At 35.3% G+C, this 16,391-nt stretch overlaps 1 protein-coding gene and 1 non-coding gene across 3 annotated transcripts; both read right to left on the bottom strand.

Moving 5' to 3' along the window:
* Positions 1–134: 134 nt before the first annotated feature.
* On the bottom strand, positions 135–2,836 carry QPT (quinolinate phoshoribosyltransferase). Of its 2 annotated transcripts, XM_078984984.1 has the most exons (11): positions 2,652–2,836; positions 2,285–2,375; positions 2,031–2,191; positions 1,635–1,768; positions 1,470–1,533; positions 1,292–1,374; positions 1,099–1,182; positions 863–1,015; positions 604–780; positions 455–522; positions 135–360 (listed from the first exon to the last, which is right to left on the bottom strand). In XM_078984984.1, exons 2-11 carry the CDS (start codon positions 2,344–2,346, stop codon positions 264–266), a joined length of 1,083 nt encoding a protein of 360 aa, XP_078841110.1. In that variant the 5' UTR covers positions 2,347–2,375; positions 2,652–2,836; the 3' UTR covers positions 135–263. The 2 variants fall into 2 exon arrangements, with proteins under 2 accessions (XP_078841110.1, XP_078841111.1); XM_078984985.1 differs by lacking the exon at positions 2,652–2,836 and having other exon boundaries at positions 2,285–2,396.
* Positions 2,837–12,394: 9,558 nt separating this feature from the next.
* On the bottom strand, positions 12,395–12,501 carry LOC145038157 (small nucleolar RNA R71). The gene has a single exon (XR_013679222.1). It is a non-coding gene; the product is annotated as a small nucleolar RNA R71 (small nucleolar RNA).
* Positions 12,502–16,391: the final 3,890 nt, after the last annotated feature.

Here is a 16,391-nt window from a genome sequence, read left to right as displayed (position 1 = left end):
TGGGAGGAGAAAACCATCGCGGTTGACCGATTAACCCTAATTCTTGAGTTATTAAGAGGGAAGAGTTTAATACGTTCTTGCTCTTCTTTGCTTTTCTTTAGCTAGTATATAGACTATAAATTCGCACACTAAAAGACTCAACAACATGTTTCATGTTTCATATTATTAACATCTCCAAAACCAAACAATCCAAAAAAAAAAATCCACATAAATCATTATTACACTCAAAATCAAATTTTTATGTATCATATAATGATACACAACTAAGCTCGTTTTGTGCGTCTTCCAACTTCAAGTGCCAACTCTGTATCGATTTTCAGAGATATATCAAGTGCTTTCACCGAGTGTGTCAACGCTCCACTGCATACATTACATTAAAAAAAAAAAAAATAGAAATCAATTTTCTTTTCTCGTGAAAAATTAATTTATAAAATTTTAATAATTCCATGATTACCTTGATATATATGTCACCCCCGTTTGCCCAATCTTGTGTACAGTTTCCAACGTAACATTTCCAGAAGCCTGTTTTTACACACCAAAATATATAATAAAACTCTCCATCTTTTACATTTTTTTTTTATTTTTAAATTTAAACATTTTTACCTCAGTTTCAAACCTCCCATTAATTATTCCTACAGCTTCTTTAAGCATTGACACGTCAACATCCCCATCGCCTTGAGGCACAACCATATTATCCAACATTATTCTACTCAAAAATGTTTTATTCTCATCAGCATAACGTAACACCTCATGTATTTCCTCAAATGTCCTTGTCTCCACCTTTTCAATAAAAAAAAAAATGGTTTCGATATTTAAAAGGGAAAGAAACAAACAAACTCATTGAAATTGAAATTGAAATTACCTCAACGCCCATTTGAAGATTGTTGTTGGTCAAATAAAGGTCAACGGATTTAAGGGCATTTGAGACACTTCCAGATATGGAGATATGATTGTCTTTTATCATCACCATATCAAATAAACCCATTCTGTGATTCTTCCCTCCACCTATCAATACCTGTTGATGTGTTAGTAAAATGATCATAAATAAAATTAGGGTTTATGTGAATAGGATCAAAGGGTAAAAAAGTAAAACTACACCGCCCACTTATCCACCAATCGCAATGCTGGTGCAGTTTTTCTTGTTTCCAATATGCTCGCAGGGTTTGCAGCTTCTGCCATCGCCTATAATAAATAAATAAATAAATAAATAACAAAAATAATATTATAATGGTTATAGATTATCATTATTATTATTATTGTTTTTTATAAAGTTAAATAATGTTATTGTTACCTTTGTGAGTGTGGCTATGCCACTCATTCTTTGCATAAAATTTAGCACAACTCTTTCGGCTAACACAATACTATACGCCCTTCCTAAAAATGATTAAAAAGTAAAAATCGGTATATCACAATGTGTATATGATATAAATTGTTTTGATTATTTTTTGAATATTTTGTTTATTGTTTACCATAAACTTTGCCGAATTTCAGTCCTTTAAAAACACTATCTCCATCTTTTTTATACCATTCCACCTGAAATTAATAACATTCGGTAAATGTAATACAAGTTTTTTTTTTTTTTTTTTTTTTTATATTGGTGAAGATATTTATTTTGTGAATGAAGTACAAACTACCTTTAATGTGGGATCCACTTCGTTAAATATCATTTCAGCAAGTGAAATCCCTGCGATAATTCCATCATCTTTGGCTAGAAAATAAGCTTCAACTTCCATCTCAGTTGGAATAGTGGCCAAACAAGTTACATCCCCTACATTCATGATTTCAAAATACAAAGTCAACAAAAATTTGACATTTAATCTTTACCCCTTTTTGAAAATCAACAACTTCAATGTACATATCTTTCAAATTAACACTATGACCTACAAAGTCAAATGTTACATTTAATCTAGGCCTAATCGAGCAATGTTTGCTTTCCCCTATTATTGACGTTAACTACATCTTTAATGTAAATAGTTTTTAAATAATTGGATTGTGACAAAATGAGTAAAAATGTCGAACAGATATTGGACCTTTATCTCCAGCATCTTCAGAAAGTGCTAGCTTAATGACGCCTTGCAAATCGTAAGTAGGGTGCACAGGAGGCTTCACCATAGCAGACTGAATCGATTTTCCATGGTTAATGGTTGTAGTTGCTGCCATTTTAACAACTAGCCTGCTTCTAGAGCGAGAACTGCATCAACAATAAAGCTACTTTCACATACATACAGAAGAATAGCATATTCGAATGAAAAAAAGTTATGGCATTGAAGAATATCAATCGAACCTTGAAGAAGCTGTAAGTAAACTAGCAGGGGATACTAATTGAGAAAGTTGAATTCCAAACATTACTGAACTTATGATATCTCCTTCTTTCCCTGCATGCAATGGAGTAAAACTCTGATTGATTGATTTCGATGCGTCTTTCAAAAGCAACAAACACAATAAAGCACATAATTCAGAATAAAATTGAGCTTCGACTTTAATAGTCAATTTGGGAGAATCAAATTGTATAGGGTTTTTGGGTAAGCAATACAGAAAAAATCCCAAATCCCAAATCTCCAAATCAAGATTTCTTTACAGCTGAAACACACATCAAAAATCGATTCTTTGATGATGGGTGTCGCCGGTGGAGAGAAGAAAGCCACTCGTACCTGTGGAGTAGTCACCGGCGGAGATGCTAGTTGTCGCCGGCGGAGGTGGAGGTGGAGGACAAGCCGGCGAGGGTGTTTTCTCGTGAAGTCGTGAGAGTGTGATGTTGAAGAAAAGTGAGGCGTGAAAATGAGTTTGCACTTGGAAAAGTTCTTAGGCCTTTTTTGATTCTCTTCAAAAACAGACGTCTTTTTTGAAACACATTAGTGGTAAAAAAAGATATTCTACAGAAGAAAACAAACAAAGAAACACCATCTATATGTTCGTGTATTACAACCCTAAACTTATTTCATTTGTTTATTTCAAGTAGTGTTTGTTATTATTTCTTTCAGGATAATAATTAAAATGACAATATATTTTTTTGATTTGTACAAATTTGTTTTTTTTTTTTTTTTTTTCGGTTTATATTTATCTTTTCAACTTGTTTAGCTCTACATATTTAGGTCATAACTTCATATGACCGACTACTTTAGATAAGCTGGAAAAAATTACTTAAAAAGGTAATATATTTCTCATTTTGTATACACTTAATCCTTAATATTTTTTTTGTATATTTAGTCTTTGATATTTTTTTATTGCAAAATAAGTCTTTGTTGTTTTTGTTCATATTCAATACTTATGACCGGTTTTTTTAGGTTTTTCTCACGACATATTATATGAGACAATCATTAATAAGATGTTTAGAGTTATTCATGTTTAAGGCAACCACGACATCGATTGTTTAGTTGCGTAGTTCTTGTGGTTTGTTTCAGGTTTTGTGTTCTAAACGTCATAACTTCTTCAAACAATCACGGATTTAACAATCTTTATATTCACATGTTCGCAAGGATGGTTCTAAGGGGTTCTCGGTGTGACACCGGCAACCCCTAACTTTTCTGGCCGCAATGAATTTTTTTTTGATTTTTCAGTTTTTTCTACCTAATTATTATGTATCGGCAACACATATTCATCCTGGCAACACCTACCATGTATTCTTGCGTCCGTCATTGCATGTTCGTATTTGAGTCTACTACAATTTTCATTTAAATTATTCCTGTTAAAAAACAATATATTTTTAATTACGGTTTTATAAAAAAAGTGTTCATACATACATTCATAAAGAACGCATGGATATAAAACAGTAAGTAAAATGTATTATTTTTTAACGAAAGTAATCTAAATGAAAGTTATAGTAGACTCAAATACGAACCCGTGGATATAAAGATCGTTAATATCTATGATTGTTTGAAGAAGTTTTGACATTCGTAACACAAGACTTAAGTCAAACCACAAGAACTAATCATCCAAGCAGTCGAGGCAGCGATGACCATAAGCATGAACATCCTCGGATACCTTATTAATGATTGTCTCATGTAGGATGTTGTAAGAAAAACCTAAAAAAAAAAAAAAAAAAAAAAAAAAAGACTGGTCATAAGTACTGAATGTGTACAAAAACAACAATAACTGATATTGCAACAAAAAAAATACTAAGGACAAAATACGCCAAAAAAATGTTAAGGATTAAATATGTACAAAATAAGAAATACATTACCCTTTTAAGCCATATTTTTCAGTTTACTTGAAGTAGTCGGTCATAAGGAACAAATGTGTACAGTTAAATAAGTTCAAGGGGGTAAATATAGATGAAAAAAAACTCAATAACTAAATGTATACAAATTAAAAAATATTTTACCCTTTTAAGTCAATATCCATTTCTTTTATTTGAAAAGACAAAATTCAAAAAGTTATCAATATTTTCAGTCTTTTATTGAAGGAGTGTTGTTTTTTTTACCACAAAACTCTTAAAATTGTCACCGTATGACTACTAACATTCTAATCGTGCTAATTGAATCTTTTAAACTTTCAAATTTATCATCATTTTGCCATTAGGACGGCTTTAGATTGTTACCTAGTTGCCACGAAGACAATTTTTTACCACCTTCATACATATGAAGTTGGCAAGATATCTACATAAAATTCAAAAACAAAAATATTTAAAATAAGTTTAATCTTTAGGGGGACCAATATATATATATATATATATATATATATATATATATATATATATATATATATATATATATATATATATATATATATATATATATATATATATATATATATATATATATATATATATATATATATATATATATATTCAATGACGGGTTTGAAGGTGGTTTGATGTCATATATAACCTTCTTGATTGTCTTTACAATGTCCATTCCTTCAACAATCTATCTGAATACGACATATTTGCCATCGAGACCCTACTATCCTCCCCACAAGCTTGTTTTATAAATTGCAAAGTTGTTTATCTTTACTGGTTTCCGGATTTTATTTGCATTTACCGACATGTTTGTTTAAACTATAAGTTTAGTTTTCTTTAGTATGGATCAACATTAAGGATAGTTTCGCACTACTTATATTTAGCATGCTTAGTTCTCACTCGATATTCATTATCTAGCCAAACCTCGTCAAATATGTTCCAAAAATTAGCTTCCGGTGATGCCTGCTTTTTCTTTGGCTTTGGCAATGACATTTTATCTTCTTTTCCTTAGTGTTAACAAATGTTAGCGGTATATATATATATATATATATATATATATATATATATATATATATATATATATATATATATATATATATATATATATATATATATATATATATATATATATATATATATTATGTATTGTATTTTTATGTAGTAGTATTTTATTGTGTGGCCCATGTATAGTTAGTCAAAAAATGGTCTTTGGTCTAATGGTAAGAAGTGAATCTCTCATATGAGAGGTCATGGGTTCAATTCTCCTATGAGACATAGGTGATATTTAGGAGTTTGTTAGATAGTTTGTCTCTAGGTTCTTAGATTTTCACAAAAAATTGCTTCTATCCTACTCAATACATCCTACTATCCATCAATATCTCACCATCAGGCCCAAAATAAAATCGTTTTATTCTACTGTCGATCTTATATCACTATCACACACAAGAAAATAACTTTCAAATCATAACCTTATTTTATCCATTATTTTCCAAAGCCCCTACCAAAATTTTATCCATTATTTTCCAAAGCCCCTACCAAAATAATGGTTATAGGAAGTTGGGTTCCTTCTTCATCAATGAAAAAAAAAAAAAAAAAAAAAAAAAAAAAAAACTCAAAATCAAGTAAGTCCAAAATTTCGTATGCTTTTTATATTGTAAAGGTAATTCTTCAATGTAATTAATCTTGTAATCTTCATTTCGTTATTATTTTGGAACGAATGATTTTTATTTAAAAACTAGCAAGCAAGAAGCTAGAAAAGACTCATTATAACAAAATAGAAGCTAAAGTAGAGTTGTGTAACCAAGAACTCTAACCTAGCTTAGCTTTATTACACCTATTGTAAATAAATAAATAAATAAATAAACTCAATATCTATCCCATCATCGAAAATGAAGGATTTCCTAGGTAAAACCATTCCAAAAATAATGGAATTATTCCAAAGACACTAAAATATAGTGACTATAGGACCACAACATCAAAAGCTTTCTGTTGTCTTCCCCACAACGTGACTGTATGAAACCAAGAAGCTCCAGATTGTACATAATGATATATCATTGTTATTAATGTTATAAAATTGTAATCAAGATTCTTGAATGACATTGATGTTGTAATTTTGATTCTCAAATCTCATTGATTGATGATATATTTATTGAATGACGTCGTTATTGTTGATTGGTGATGAATGGTACCATCATTATTAGATGTTGATATATTTTTTTCAATCTTGAAATCTTGATGTTATTCTTGTTTAATGATGTTGAAATCTTGATGTAGTTTATTTGATATGATATAAGTAATGTTTTTTGTATTATAGGATGATGATATATTTATTGAATCCATCACAACCATATTATTGATGATGATGATTCCAACTAGGAGTTATATATATATATATATATATATATATATATATATATATATATATATATATATATATATATATATATATATATATATATATATATATATATATATATATATATATTGTTTGTGTGACCCATGTATAGTTAGCCCACATTTAGCCTTTATCATATTTTTAATATATATTTGGTGGAATGTTATTATTCAATTGATGGGAAATCATTTGTCAACATGGTATCAGGCCATTAAACAACTCTAGTTGTATTTTCTCCCCTTCTCGATCTCTTATTTTCTTTTTTGTTATGTCCTCTCCTTCCAGTAGACATTCAAACATAATTTGTCTACTTCTTCACCATTTCTTCTCTAAAATGACCTTTCCTATTGATAAGATGTATAGAATCACCAACATCAAGTCTTATATTCCTTTAATTCTTGATTTAGATAGGTCAAACTATAATGTATGACACAACTTTTTCAAGAACCACTATATTGCCTACAAGGTCTTTGGCTATATCGATGAAACCAATCATAAACCAACCGATCAAGACCGATGTATTGCATATTCAATTTTCAAACAATAGCTATTTGGAACTCTCTCTCAACCTCTCATTTAAACCATACTGATACCCGATGCAACAGTTGCTCAACTATGGAAAGCCCTTGAGGAAACTTTTCGTGACAATAAGGAGGCCAATGCAATTAAACTCAAGAATCAAGTCAAAAACATCGTTATAGATGATTTCACTGTTATGGAATACTACACACGCATCAAAACCGTCTCTAATTTTCTAGCCAACATCGGTTCCTGTAACGCCCTCGTTTATCGTTAGTCAAGTTACGAATATGTATGTATGTCGTTCGACAATTGAAATCTTCTATGAATAAATAACATTAAATTATTCAAAATAAAAGATTATTTAGGATAAATAATCGAAATAAAAGTCGTAGTAATTAGAAAAATGAACTCGTGAATATAAAGAATGCCTAAATCCAAATTTGTGAGAAAAAGTTATGATTTTTCGAAGTTTCAGCGTAACAGTATATGACTTAGAAACAACAGTTGAAATCAGTCGATTGTTAGGAAAAACAATCTAAACGAGAAGTGAAGATCTCGTCAATACCTATATGTCGGTATAAAGATAGTCGAAAGTTGTACTACTTGTAGATAGCTACATATGGATATAAAGAAAATTGAAAATGGAGCTCATATGAAGAAGATATGAAGTTTAAAAAAAAAATAAAGTTTTTGCGCTCCCTGACAAGAGGTGCGGCGTGCCTCTGACCACCACCAGATTTCTGCCACGTGCCACCACCTAGAGAAAGCCACATCACCCTTCTCCAACCATGGGTGCGGCGTGCATCGACAAAAGGTGCGACACACCTTCTTCCCCAGCTTATATAAAGATGTGTTTGGCAGCTCATTTCTCACAAACTTTCATCTATAACTCTCTGGAACCTCTTCCACCCCTTAGCCCCTTTACTCCCTAATTCTTGACCACTTTAGCGAGGCCGTGCGGCATCAGTGAGCTAGAGAAAAAGAAGTTCCTTGTTCAGAGTTATGTACACACGATGACCGGCTCTCGCTAGAAAACTCTGTAACTTAGGCTACATTTATTTTAATTTAAGTGTAACTTATATTTATAGTCATAATCGTTATTATAAACCTATAAATAAGATTTATCAGTAATTCCAAGTCATTATACTGATTGATCTACTTATAGGAGTGATGTCTATGTTGGATTTAGTGAGGTGTTTAAAGTGGGATTCCCAAACAGTATACTTTGTATACCAAATGGACCCTTTCACCGATATGCTCATACCTAGTTATTCTTTATTTGATAGATCTTGATGTAGACATTGGTATTATTGGGGAATTTAGACTATCATTATTATAGTCACAAGGAATATGAAAATAAACTAAGACTTCGTGTTATATACTTCTAGGTCTTTTGAAAAAGTGTTAAGGCAAAGTGTTGTCCTAACCTCGAATCACCCACTTTTGTCAAGTATGTGCGTAATTACTTTCAAAAACATAATTTAATAAAAGTATTTATTAAATGCTAATTGTATTAATTATACTATGTGCTACTTGTATAACTATAATAGAACTACTTATTAGGAACTATGTTAGAATCGGATTTTCCCTTAGATACACTATGAGTTAGTTATGGACTTATAATTTATAAAAGGTGCTTAGTTCCAAATAAGTTGAATATTGGATAGGTCTCATTATGGGGTAGAGTGTGAGATCAGAGTAGAGTGTAGTAGTCCTCCTCTTTTTGTATGACCAGAACTAATGGGTCTAGATCAGACAACTGACAAGTATGTATGGGTCATCGACCACAGTATATGACAACACTTGACTATTCTATGTGGTCTAGTGAATTATGTTGCTAGTGTAGACTTATAATCCACACACGTAGGTAGAATGGGATACCATGTCTATCAATTACTCTGAATATTGGTTGCCTTTATATGAATTACACTGGCCAAGGACTCCCCTAGCTGCGTAATCAAATAGTTGCTCAAACGATTCATTAGGTAAGGAGATTCTTCCAGATAATCGTCGAATTAGGATTTATGAGAATCGATTAGGCAGGGTTGGTGGTATTAAATCAGATTATATACAACTATAATGTTTGTTTGTAGGAATGTTGCTATGATTTTTTTTTATTAAAATATTATGGTTTGCAAACCCTATGTATCTCACCAGGTTTCCCAAAACCTGACCCGCTCAATTTATATGCATCATAGGTAGAGGAAGTAAGGCTGTTGGAATCTAGTTAGGATGCCGAGTGAATAAGAGATGAACTTGTATTAGTATTCGATGACCTTTTTATTTTACGTTGTTACCCATGTTTGGATTAGGGGTGTAACTGAGCCGAGCTACTCGGGATCGACTCGTTAAAAGCTCGACTCGAAATCAAATTAAACGAGTCCGAGCCGAGTTCGAGCCTAAATATGAGGCTCGTTTATTAAACGAGCTCGAGCCGAGATTCAATTAGTGGGCTCGCGAGCCTAAACGAGCTTAAACGGGCATACATATATATATATATATATATATGTGTGTGTGTGTGTGTGTGTGTATATATATATATATATATATATATATATATATATATATATATATATATATATGCTCGTTTAAGCTCGTTTAGGCTCGCAGGCTCACTAAATTGTTCATGAGCTGAGCCCGAGCTTCATTTTAAGGCTCGAATCGAGCTTGAGCTTATTCAAAATTAAACGAGCCGAGCTCAAGCTTGGTCAGGCTCGGACTCGACTCAGCTCATTTACACCCCTAGTTTGGCTTAATGGTGACATCCATGGTCTTTTAATAAAATGAAATAACTTATGCTATCTTAAATTGTTTTAATTAAACCGGGATTTTTTGGCAACACAACAACTTAAAGCGTAAAGAAATTTTTTTAATTGTATATGAAAATAAGGGGATGTCACGGTTCCAAAGTTCCCAAACACACCTTTTCACCTGTGCTCTTAATGGTTTGTCATCAAAGTTTGATCACATCGTGATATGTGCATAATTAGTTAATCATTTAACATATTTTCTTAGTTATTTTTGGTCAGTTATGAGAATAATTTGGACAAAAGGTACTTAAAATGCTTTGAATTGTGTTTTCAATCCAAAAGATATGCTTGGAGGCAAAAAGGAGAAAAGGAAAGCAAGAGAAGATTAAAGGGTGTTAAGAAAGACATACTCGGCGAGTACATCGACCTTACTCGGCGAGTACACGATGAGATGCTAGAAGATATGTACGACTGTTAATCTGAAGACGGATAAGTATTGACATACTCGGCGAGTTGATTCTGCTACTCGCCGAGTACCCTCTGTTTTGAGATATCTTTATAAGACAAATCCTTATCACATGGGACAGAACCCCTGGCGAATTTTGGAGGATTAGCTGCGACTAAAAGGTTCAGAAGGCGTTGGAAAACCCTAAGCTTCAAGAGTTGGAAGAATTCAAGTAACTAGGTTGATTCTACCACTTAGACTTAGGAATTAAACATGTTCGCTTTCATATACTTTGTTTTTATGCTTGTTTCTACTGCAACTATGAGCTAAACTCGTTTTTGTTTCTGTTTGGGGAATACCAAGGAACTCCTATGGTTTAATTATTGAATTATGTTTAATTGTCTATTGGTGATTTATTAAATTAAGTTTGTTAAAGAACCTTATGTGTTAATCACTACTATCTTCTGTTAATTGGAAGGCAATTAGGTTGCATGAACATCACTTAATTGCTAACCTCATATGTCTATGTGAATGCTAAAACGTATGCTTGGAAGTAATGAATATGAAACTAAGATTAATAAGAAAATAGGAAGATTAATGTGTGAGCTTGTTGAGAAACCATCAGCAAGAGGTTAATTGAATTGATAACTTAATTGACCATTACAAATCTTATTTAATCCAAATAATTAATCTAGGGAATTAATTAGTTTAAACACTTGATCAACGCTTAAATTAGTTAATTGTCTAAGGGTTAGGAGTAATGAACATGAACCTAACTATTATACTTGGTAACCAATAGCAATTAATCTACCTTAACTTAAATAACCATAGGAGTGAATTGGTTGAACCTAAATAGAAACATCTTATCAAATTTGGTGAATAGTTGTTGCTTTAGTTAATTAGTTAAATTCAGCTTGCTTAAGTTTCTAGTCTTGCAAAACTAGAGAAAAACCATTTACTTTTATTATTTGTTTAGTTAAAATTAGCTATTAGTTTAATTTCCGTTCCCTGAGTTCGATACCTTACTTATCAATCTATACCACTTAAAGACAGGTTCACTGCCTTTGTGTGCTCAAATCATTAATAAAAAGTAGGGATAAAACTAGTTGAATTTACACACATCAAGTTTTTGGCGCCATTGCCGGGGAACGGTTCTAAATAATTAAGCTAATTCCTAATTTTTTCGATCCTTTGTGTGAGTTTACTTGCATAAAGTTCATTTATTGCAGTTTAGTAACTAGTAATTAGGTTTTAGTATCTGTTTTAGTTAGGTTTAAAACTTAGAATTTTTTTTTGAAAAATCACTGATACTCGCCGAGTGCATTCGCACCTACTCGGCGAGTAACAGCTTATTTAGGATTTTTTTTTCTTTTAGTTGTTTGCAATCTTTTTTGTTCTTTTTACGTTTTTTTTTTATTATTTTCAGGACTTTCATGACCAGAGGAGCAAACACACCACTGGTACCCCCATTTGAAGACCCCGAATCCGAATTGAAAAGAAACAAAGGGAAGGACGTGGAGAGTTCAAGCACACCAAGGAAATCACCATTGTCCAACTTGAAGACTGTTTTCGGGAAAAAGAAGAGCAGCAAATCAGGAGCTTCAAGCGCTTCCTTAATAATTGAAGAGCCAATTCAAGAAGAGATTAGATACGAAACCGAGGAAGAAGACGAGGCAAATTACGAACAAGACACCGAATCGGAGGAAGAGTTAGCATTCACAATGGCTAACATTGATGAAATTCCCATGGGAGAATGGAAGAAGAGGATGCGCGACGACCATGGCCCGGGACTTGTGCAACCCGCAATTCCCGCAACTGCCACCTTTGAGCTAAAAGGTCATATCCTAGCTTCACTCAAGGAGATACCTTTCTACGGGAAAGATCATGAAGATGCATACAAACATTTGGATGAAGTAAATGATGTTGCTGATTACTTCAACATTCCAAATGTCACCCGCGAAACTCAGCTGCTTCGGATGCTTCCGGTAACCTTCAAGGGTGCTGCTAAAGACTGGCTCAAATCGCTTCCTCCCGGGTCAGTCACTACTTGGGCTAGAATGAAGGAAGAATTTATAGATCACTTTTGCCCACCATCAAAGATAGCTAAGCTCAAGAAGGCCATTGCAAATTTTGAACAACAAGCTGGAGAGTCGTTATATGAAGCATGGGAGAGGTACAAAAGTCTGCTACGAAATTGCCCACACCATGATCTAAATAGCCAACAAGAAGTTTCCATCTTTTATGATGGAGTCAATGTCACGACCCGGCAGCTGTTTGACTCACAAGGCCCACTTACGAAGAAGCCACCCCTGGTGATCAAAGAATTAATTGAAGAATTCTCTAAACACTCTAGAGAATACCACAACCCAAGGAATGATGTCACGAGGGGAGCCGCGTACGCTGCTACTGAAGATTTATCCGCGGTCATGGCCATGTTAAAAACCATGGATAGAAGAATGGATAAAATGGATCAAACTATCCATGCCATACGGGTGGGTTGCGAGAATTGCAATGGACCTCACCTCACTAGAGATTGTGATTTGGATGAGCACGGCAACAAAAAGGCACAAGCATGCTATTCAAGCGGTGACCGGTATGATGAAGACTGGCGAAAACAAAAGAAGGAGTGGCTGCCTTACGAAGAGTACAAGAAGGCCAAGGAGGAGAAGTATAGGCAAAAAGGGAGAGGATTCTACCAAAAAGAGGAGCCGGTGCAAGAGAAGAAGCCAAGCTTGGAAGAGATGCTAACTAAATTTGTAGCGGCCTCCGAGAAAAGACACAGTGACCACGATGCTGCTATCCAGGAAACAAGAACAATGCTCAGGAACCAGCAAGCATCCATCCATAATATAGAAACTCAGCTTGGGCAACTCGCTCAACAATTAAACCAAAGGTCACCGGGTGAACTTCCTAGCAAAACCGAGAACAACCCACGAGGCGCGCAAGTGAACATTATTACCACAAGAAGTGGGAAGGTTATTACTCCCCTGGCCCCCATTCGTACTGAAGCGAATAAGGACTCACAGAAGGAAGAAACGGAAGCACAAGCTGAGAACCAACATTCACAATCTGAGAGACCTACTCGCCTAGTAGGACCGATGTACTCGGCGAGTACATCTGAAAAAACGAATGATCAGCCACCCGTGAAACCATACCAGCCTCCAATGCCGTACCCAGCCCGAGCCAAGAAGGAGAAGCAGGAAGAGGAGTATCAGAAATTCCTTGATCATATTAAAACTCTTCAAATAAACATTCCTTTTATCGAAGCCGTCATGCAAATGCCCAAGTATGCAAAGTTCCTTAAGGAACTCCTTACTAATAGAAGGAAGATGGAAGAGGTGCAGAAGGTCGTATTGAATGAGAATTGCTCCGCCGCCATGCTAAACAAATTACCAAAGAAGAAGGGTGATCCGGGGAGCTTAACTCTACCTTGCCAATTTGGCAACTTGCTGCCATTCATGCTTTAGCTGATTCTGGAGCGAGTGTGAACCTTATGCCCTACTCGTTCTTCAAAAAACTGGACCTCCCAGAGCCAAGGCCAATTCGGATGGCAATTCATTTAGCAAACAAGACGGTTACTTTCCCAAGAGGCATATGTGAAGATCTATTAGTGAAAGTAGACAAGTTTGTCTTCCCGGCTGACTTCATCATTCTCGACATGGAGGCGGATCCGCAAGTACCAATCATCCTTGGAAGACCCTTCCTCAACACCGCTAGCGCCATCGTAGACATGAGAGACTCAAAGCTCACATTGCGAGTTGGGGATGACTCAGTAACATTCGGGGTAGACCAAGCCATGAAGTACTCAAGGAGTAGTGACGACACGGCGTTCTCAATCGACATGCTTGACGAGTTATTGGAAGAAGACATACCTGAAGATTCCAGCAAGTTTGCAGCTTTGGAAGAAGTGTTTGATCCAGAAAAAGACTTATTAGAGATTGAAAGACTGTTGGAGGAAGCAGAATATGAAGAACTCAAAAACCAAGCTGAAAGCCCTACTCGCCGAGTAGACCCGATCTACTCGCCGAGTACACCTGAAGAAAAGTCAGCATTCGCGAATGCCGCCATGAACTCGCCGAGTACCATACTTGCACTCGGCGAGTCCACCACTATGCACACTAAATTGGAGCTCAAAACACTGCCTAACCATCTAGAATACGCCTTTCTGGAAGAAGGAAATCAGAAGCCAGTAATTATAGCCTCAGATCTCTCCAAGACAGAAAAGGAGGAGCTTGTACAAGTATTGAAGAAAAGACAAAAAGCCATCGCATGGAGCATCTCCGACATAAAGGGAATAAGTCCATCCTACTGCTCTCACAAAATAAACTTAGAAGAAGGAGCCAGGCCGGTGGTGCAACATCAAAGAAGATTAAACCCGAACATGCAAGAAGTCGTCAAGAAGGAGGTGGTAAAGCTTTTGGATGCAGGAATCATCTACTCCATCTCCGATAGCCCATGGGTGAGTCCGGTCCAGGTGGTGCCCAAGAAAGGAGGAATGACGGTCATTACCAACGAGAAGAACGAGTTAATTCCAACGCGAACGGTAACCGGTTGGCGTGTGTGCATCGATTATCGCAAGCTAAACGATGCCACTCGCAAAGACCATTTTCCCCTTCCTTTCATAGACCAAATGTTAGAGAGACTCTCGGGCCATAGCTACTATTGCTTCTTAGACGGGTTTTCCGGGTATTTCCAAATACCCATAGACCCAATGGACCAAGAAAAGACCACCTTTACATGCCCCAGTGGGACCTTCGCCTATAGACGCATGCCATTTGGCCTATGCAATGCACCTGCGACATTTCAAAGGTGCATGACCGCCATATTCCATGATATGGTGGAAAAATTCATGGAGGTCTTTATGGATGACTTCTCTGTATTTGGATCTTCCTTTAATGACTGCCTCACAAATCTGGACTCGATGCTTGCTAGATGTGAGAAAACTGATTTGGTACTAAATTGGGAAAAGTGTCATTTCATGGTCAAAGAGGGTATAGTATTGGGACATAAAGTCTCTAAAAAAGGAATTGAGGTGGATCGGGCAAAGATAGACACCATTGCTAAATTACCCCCACCAACTAATGTGAAGGGCATTAGAAGTTTTTTGGGACACGCAGGTTTTTACCGGCGTTTTATTAAAGATTTTTCCAAAATTACGAAACCTCTAACAAAATTATTATTAAAAGATGCACCCTTTAATTTCAATAAAGAGTGTTTAGAGGCATTCGACTTTTTAAAAGAAAAATTAACTAATGCCCCAATCATTATAGCACCGAATTGGAACTTACCCTTCGAGATCATGTGTGATGCGAGTGACTATGCCCTAGGAGCGGTCCTTGGACAAAGGGTTGACAAGCATTTTCAACCCATTTATTATGCCAGCAAGACCTTGAATCCTGCCCAAGAGAATTATACCACTACTGAAAAAGAACTGCTAGCCGTAGTTTACGCTTTCGATAAATTTCGCCCTTATTTGGTTTTATCTAAAACCACTGTTTTTACTGACCACTCGGCTATCAAGTATTTGTTTTCCAAACAGGATGCCAAGCCAAGACTAATACGATAGGTGCTGCTTCTTCAAGAATTCGATATAGAGATACGAGATAAGAAAGGAATGGAGAACGTAGCGGCCGATCATTTATCTAGGCTCGAGAACCCGGCATTGCAAGAAGATAAGGATGGAGACGACTTCCCGGATGAATACATTATGGTGTCCGTGGGAGAGGAGCCATGGTTTGCGGATATAGCTAACTATTTAGCTACTAATTACGTCCCGAAGGATTATAGTAGTCAGCAAAAGAAGAAATTCTTTTCGGAGATCAAATATTACTTTTGGGACGATCCATACCTCTTCCGAAGCTGCGCGGACGGGATTATAAGAAGATGTGTGTTCGGAAAGGAGAGTCGAAAAATACTAGAGCAATGCCATAGTGGACCCACGGGAGGACATCATGGAGCACACTATACCGCGAAGAAGATCTTTGACATTGGGTTCTATTGGCCAACAATCTTCAAAGATGCAGCCCAATATGTCAGAGAATGCGATGCGTGCCAAAGGGTGGGAAACATTTCCTCCCGTAATGAAATGCCTCAACATAGCAT

Source organism: Lactuca saligna, chromosome 3, assembly GCF_052625555.1.
Source record: "Lactuca saligna cultivar CGN05327 chromosome 3, ASM5262555v1, whole genome shotgun sequence".
Taxonomy (NCBI): Eukaryota; Viridiplantae; Streptophyta; class Magnoliopsida; order Asterales; family Asteraceae; genus Lactuca; species Lactuca saligna.
The sequence above is the reverse complement of the archived record's forward strand: the minus strand, read 5'-3'. Positions and strand labels throughout refer to the sequence as shown.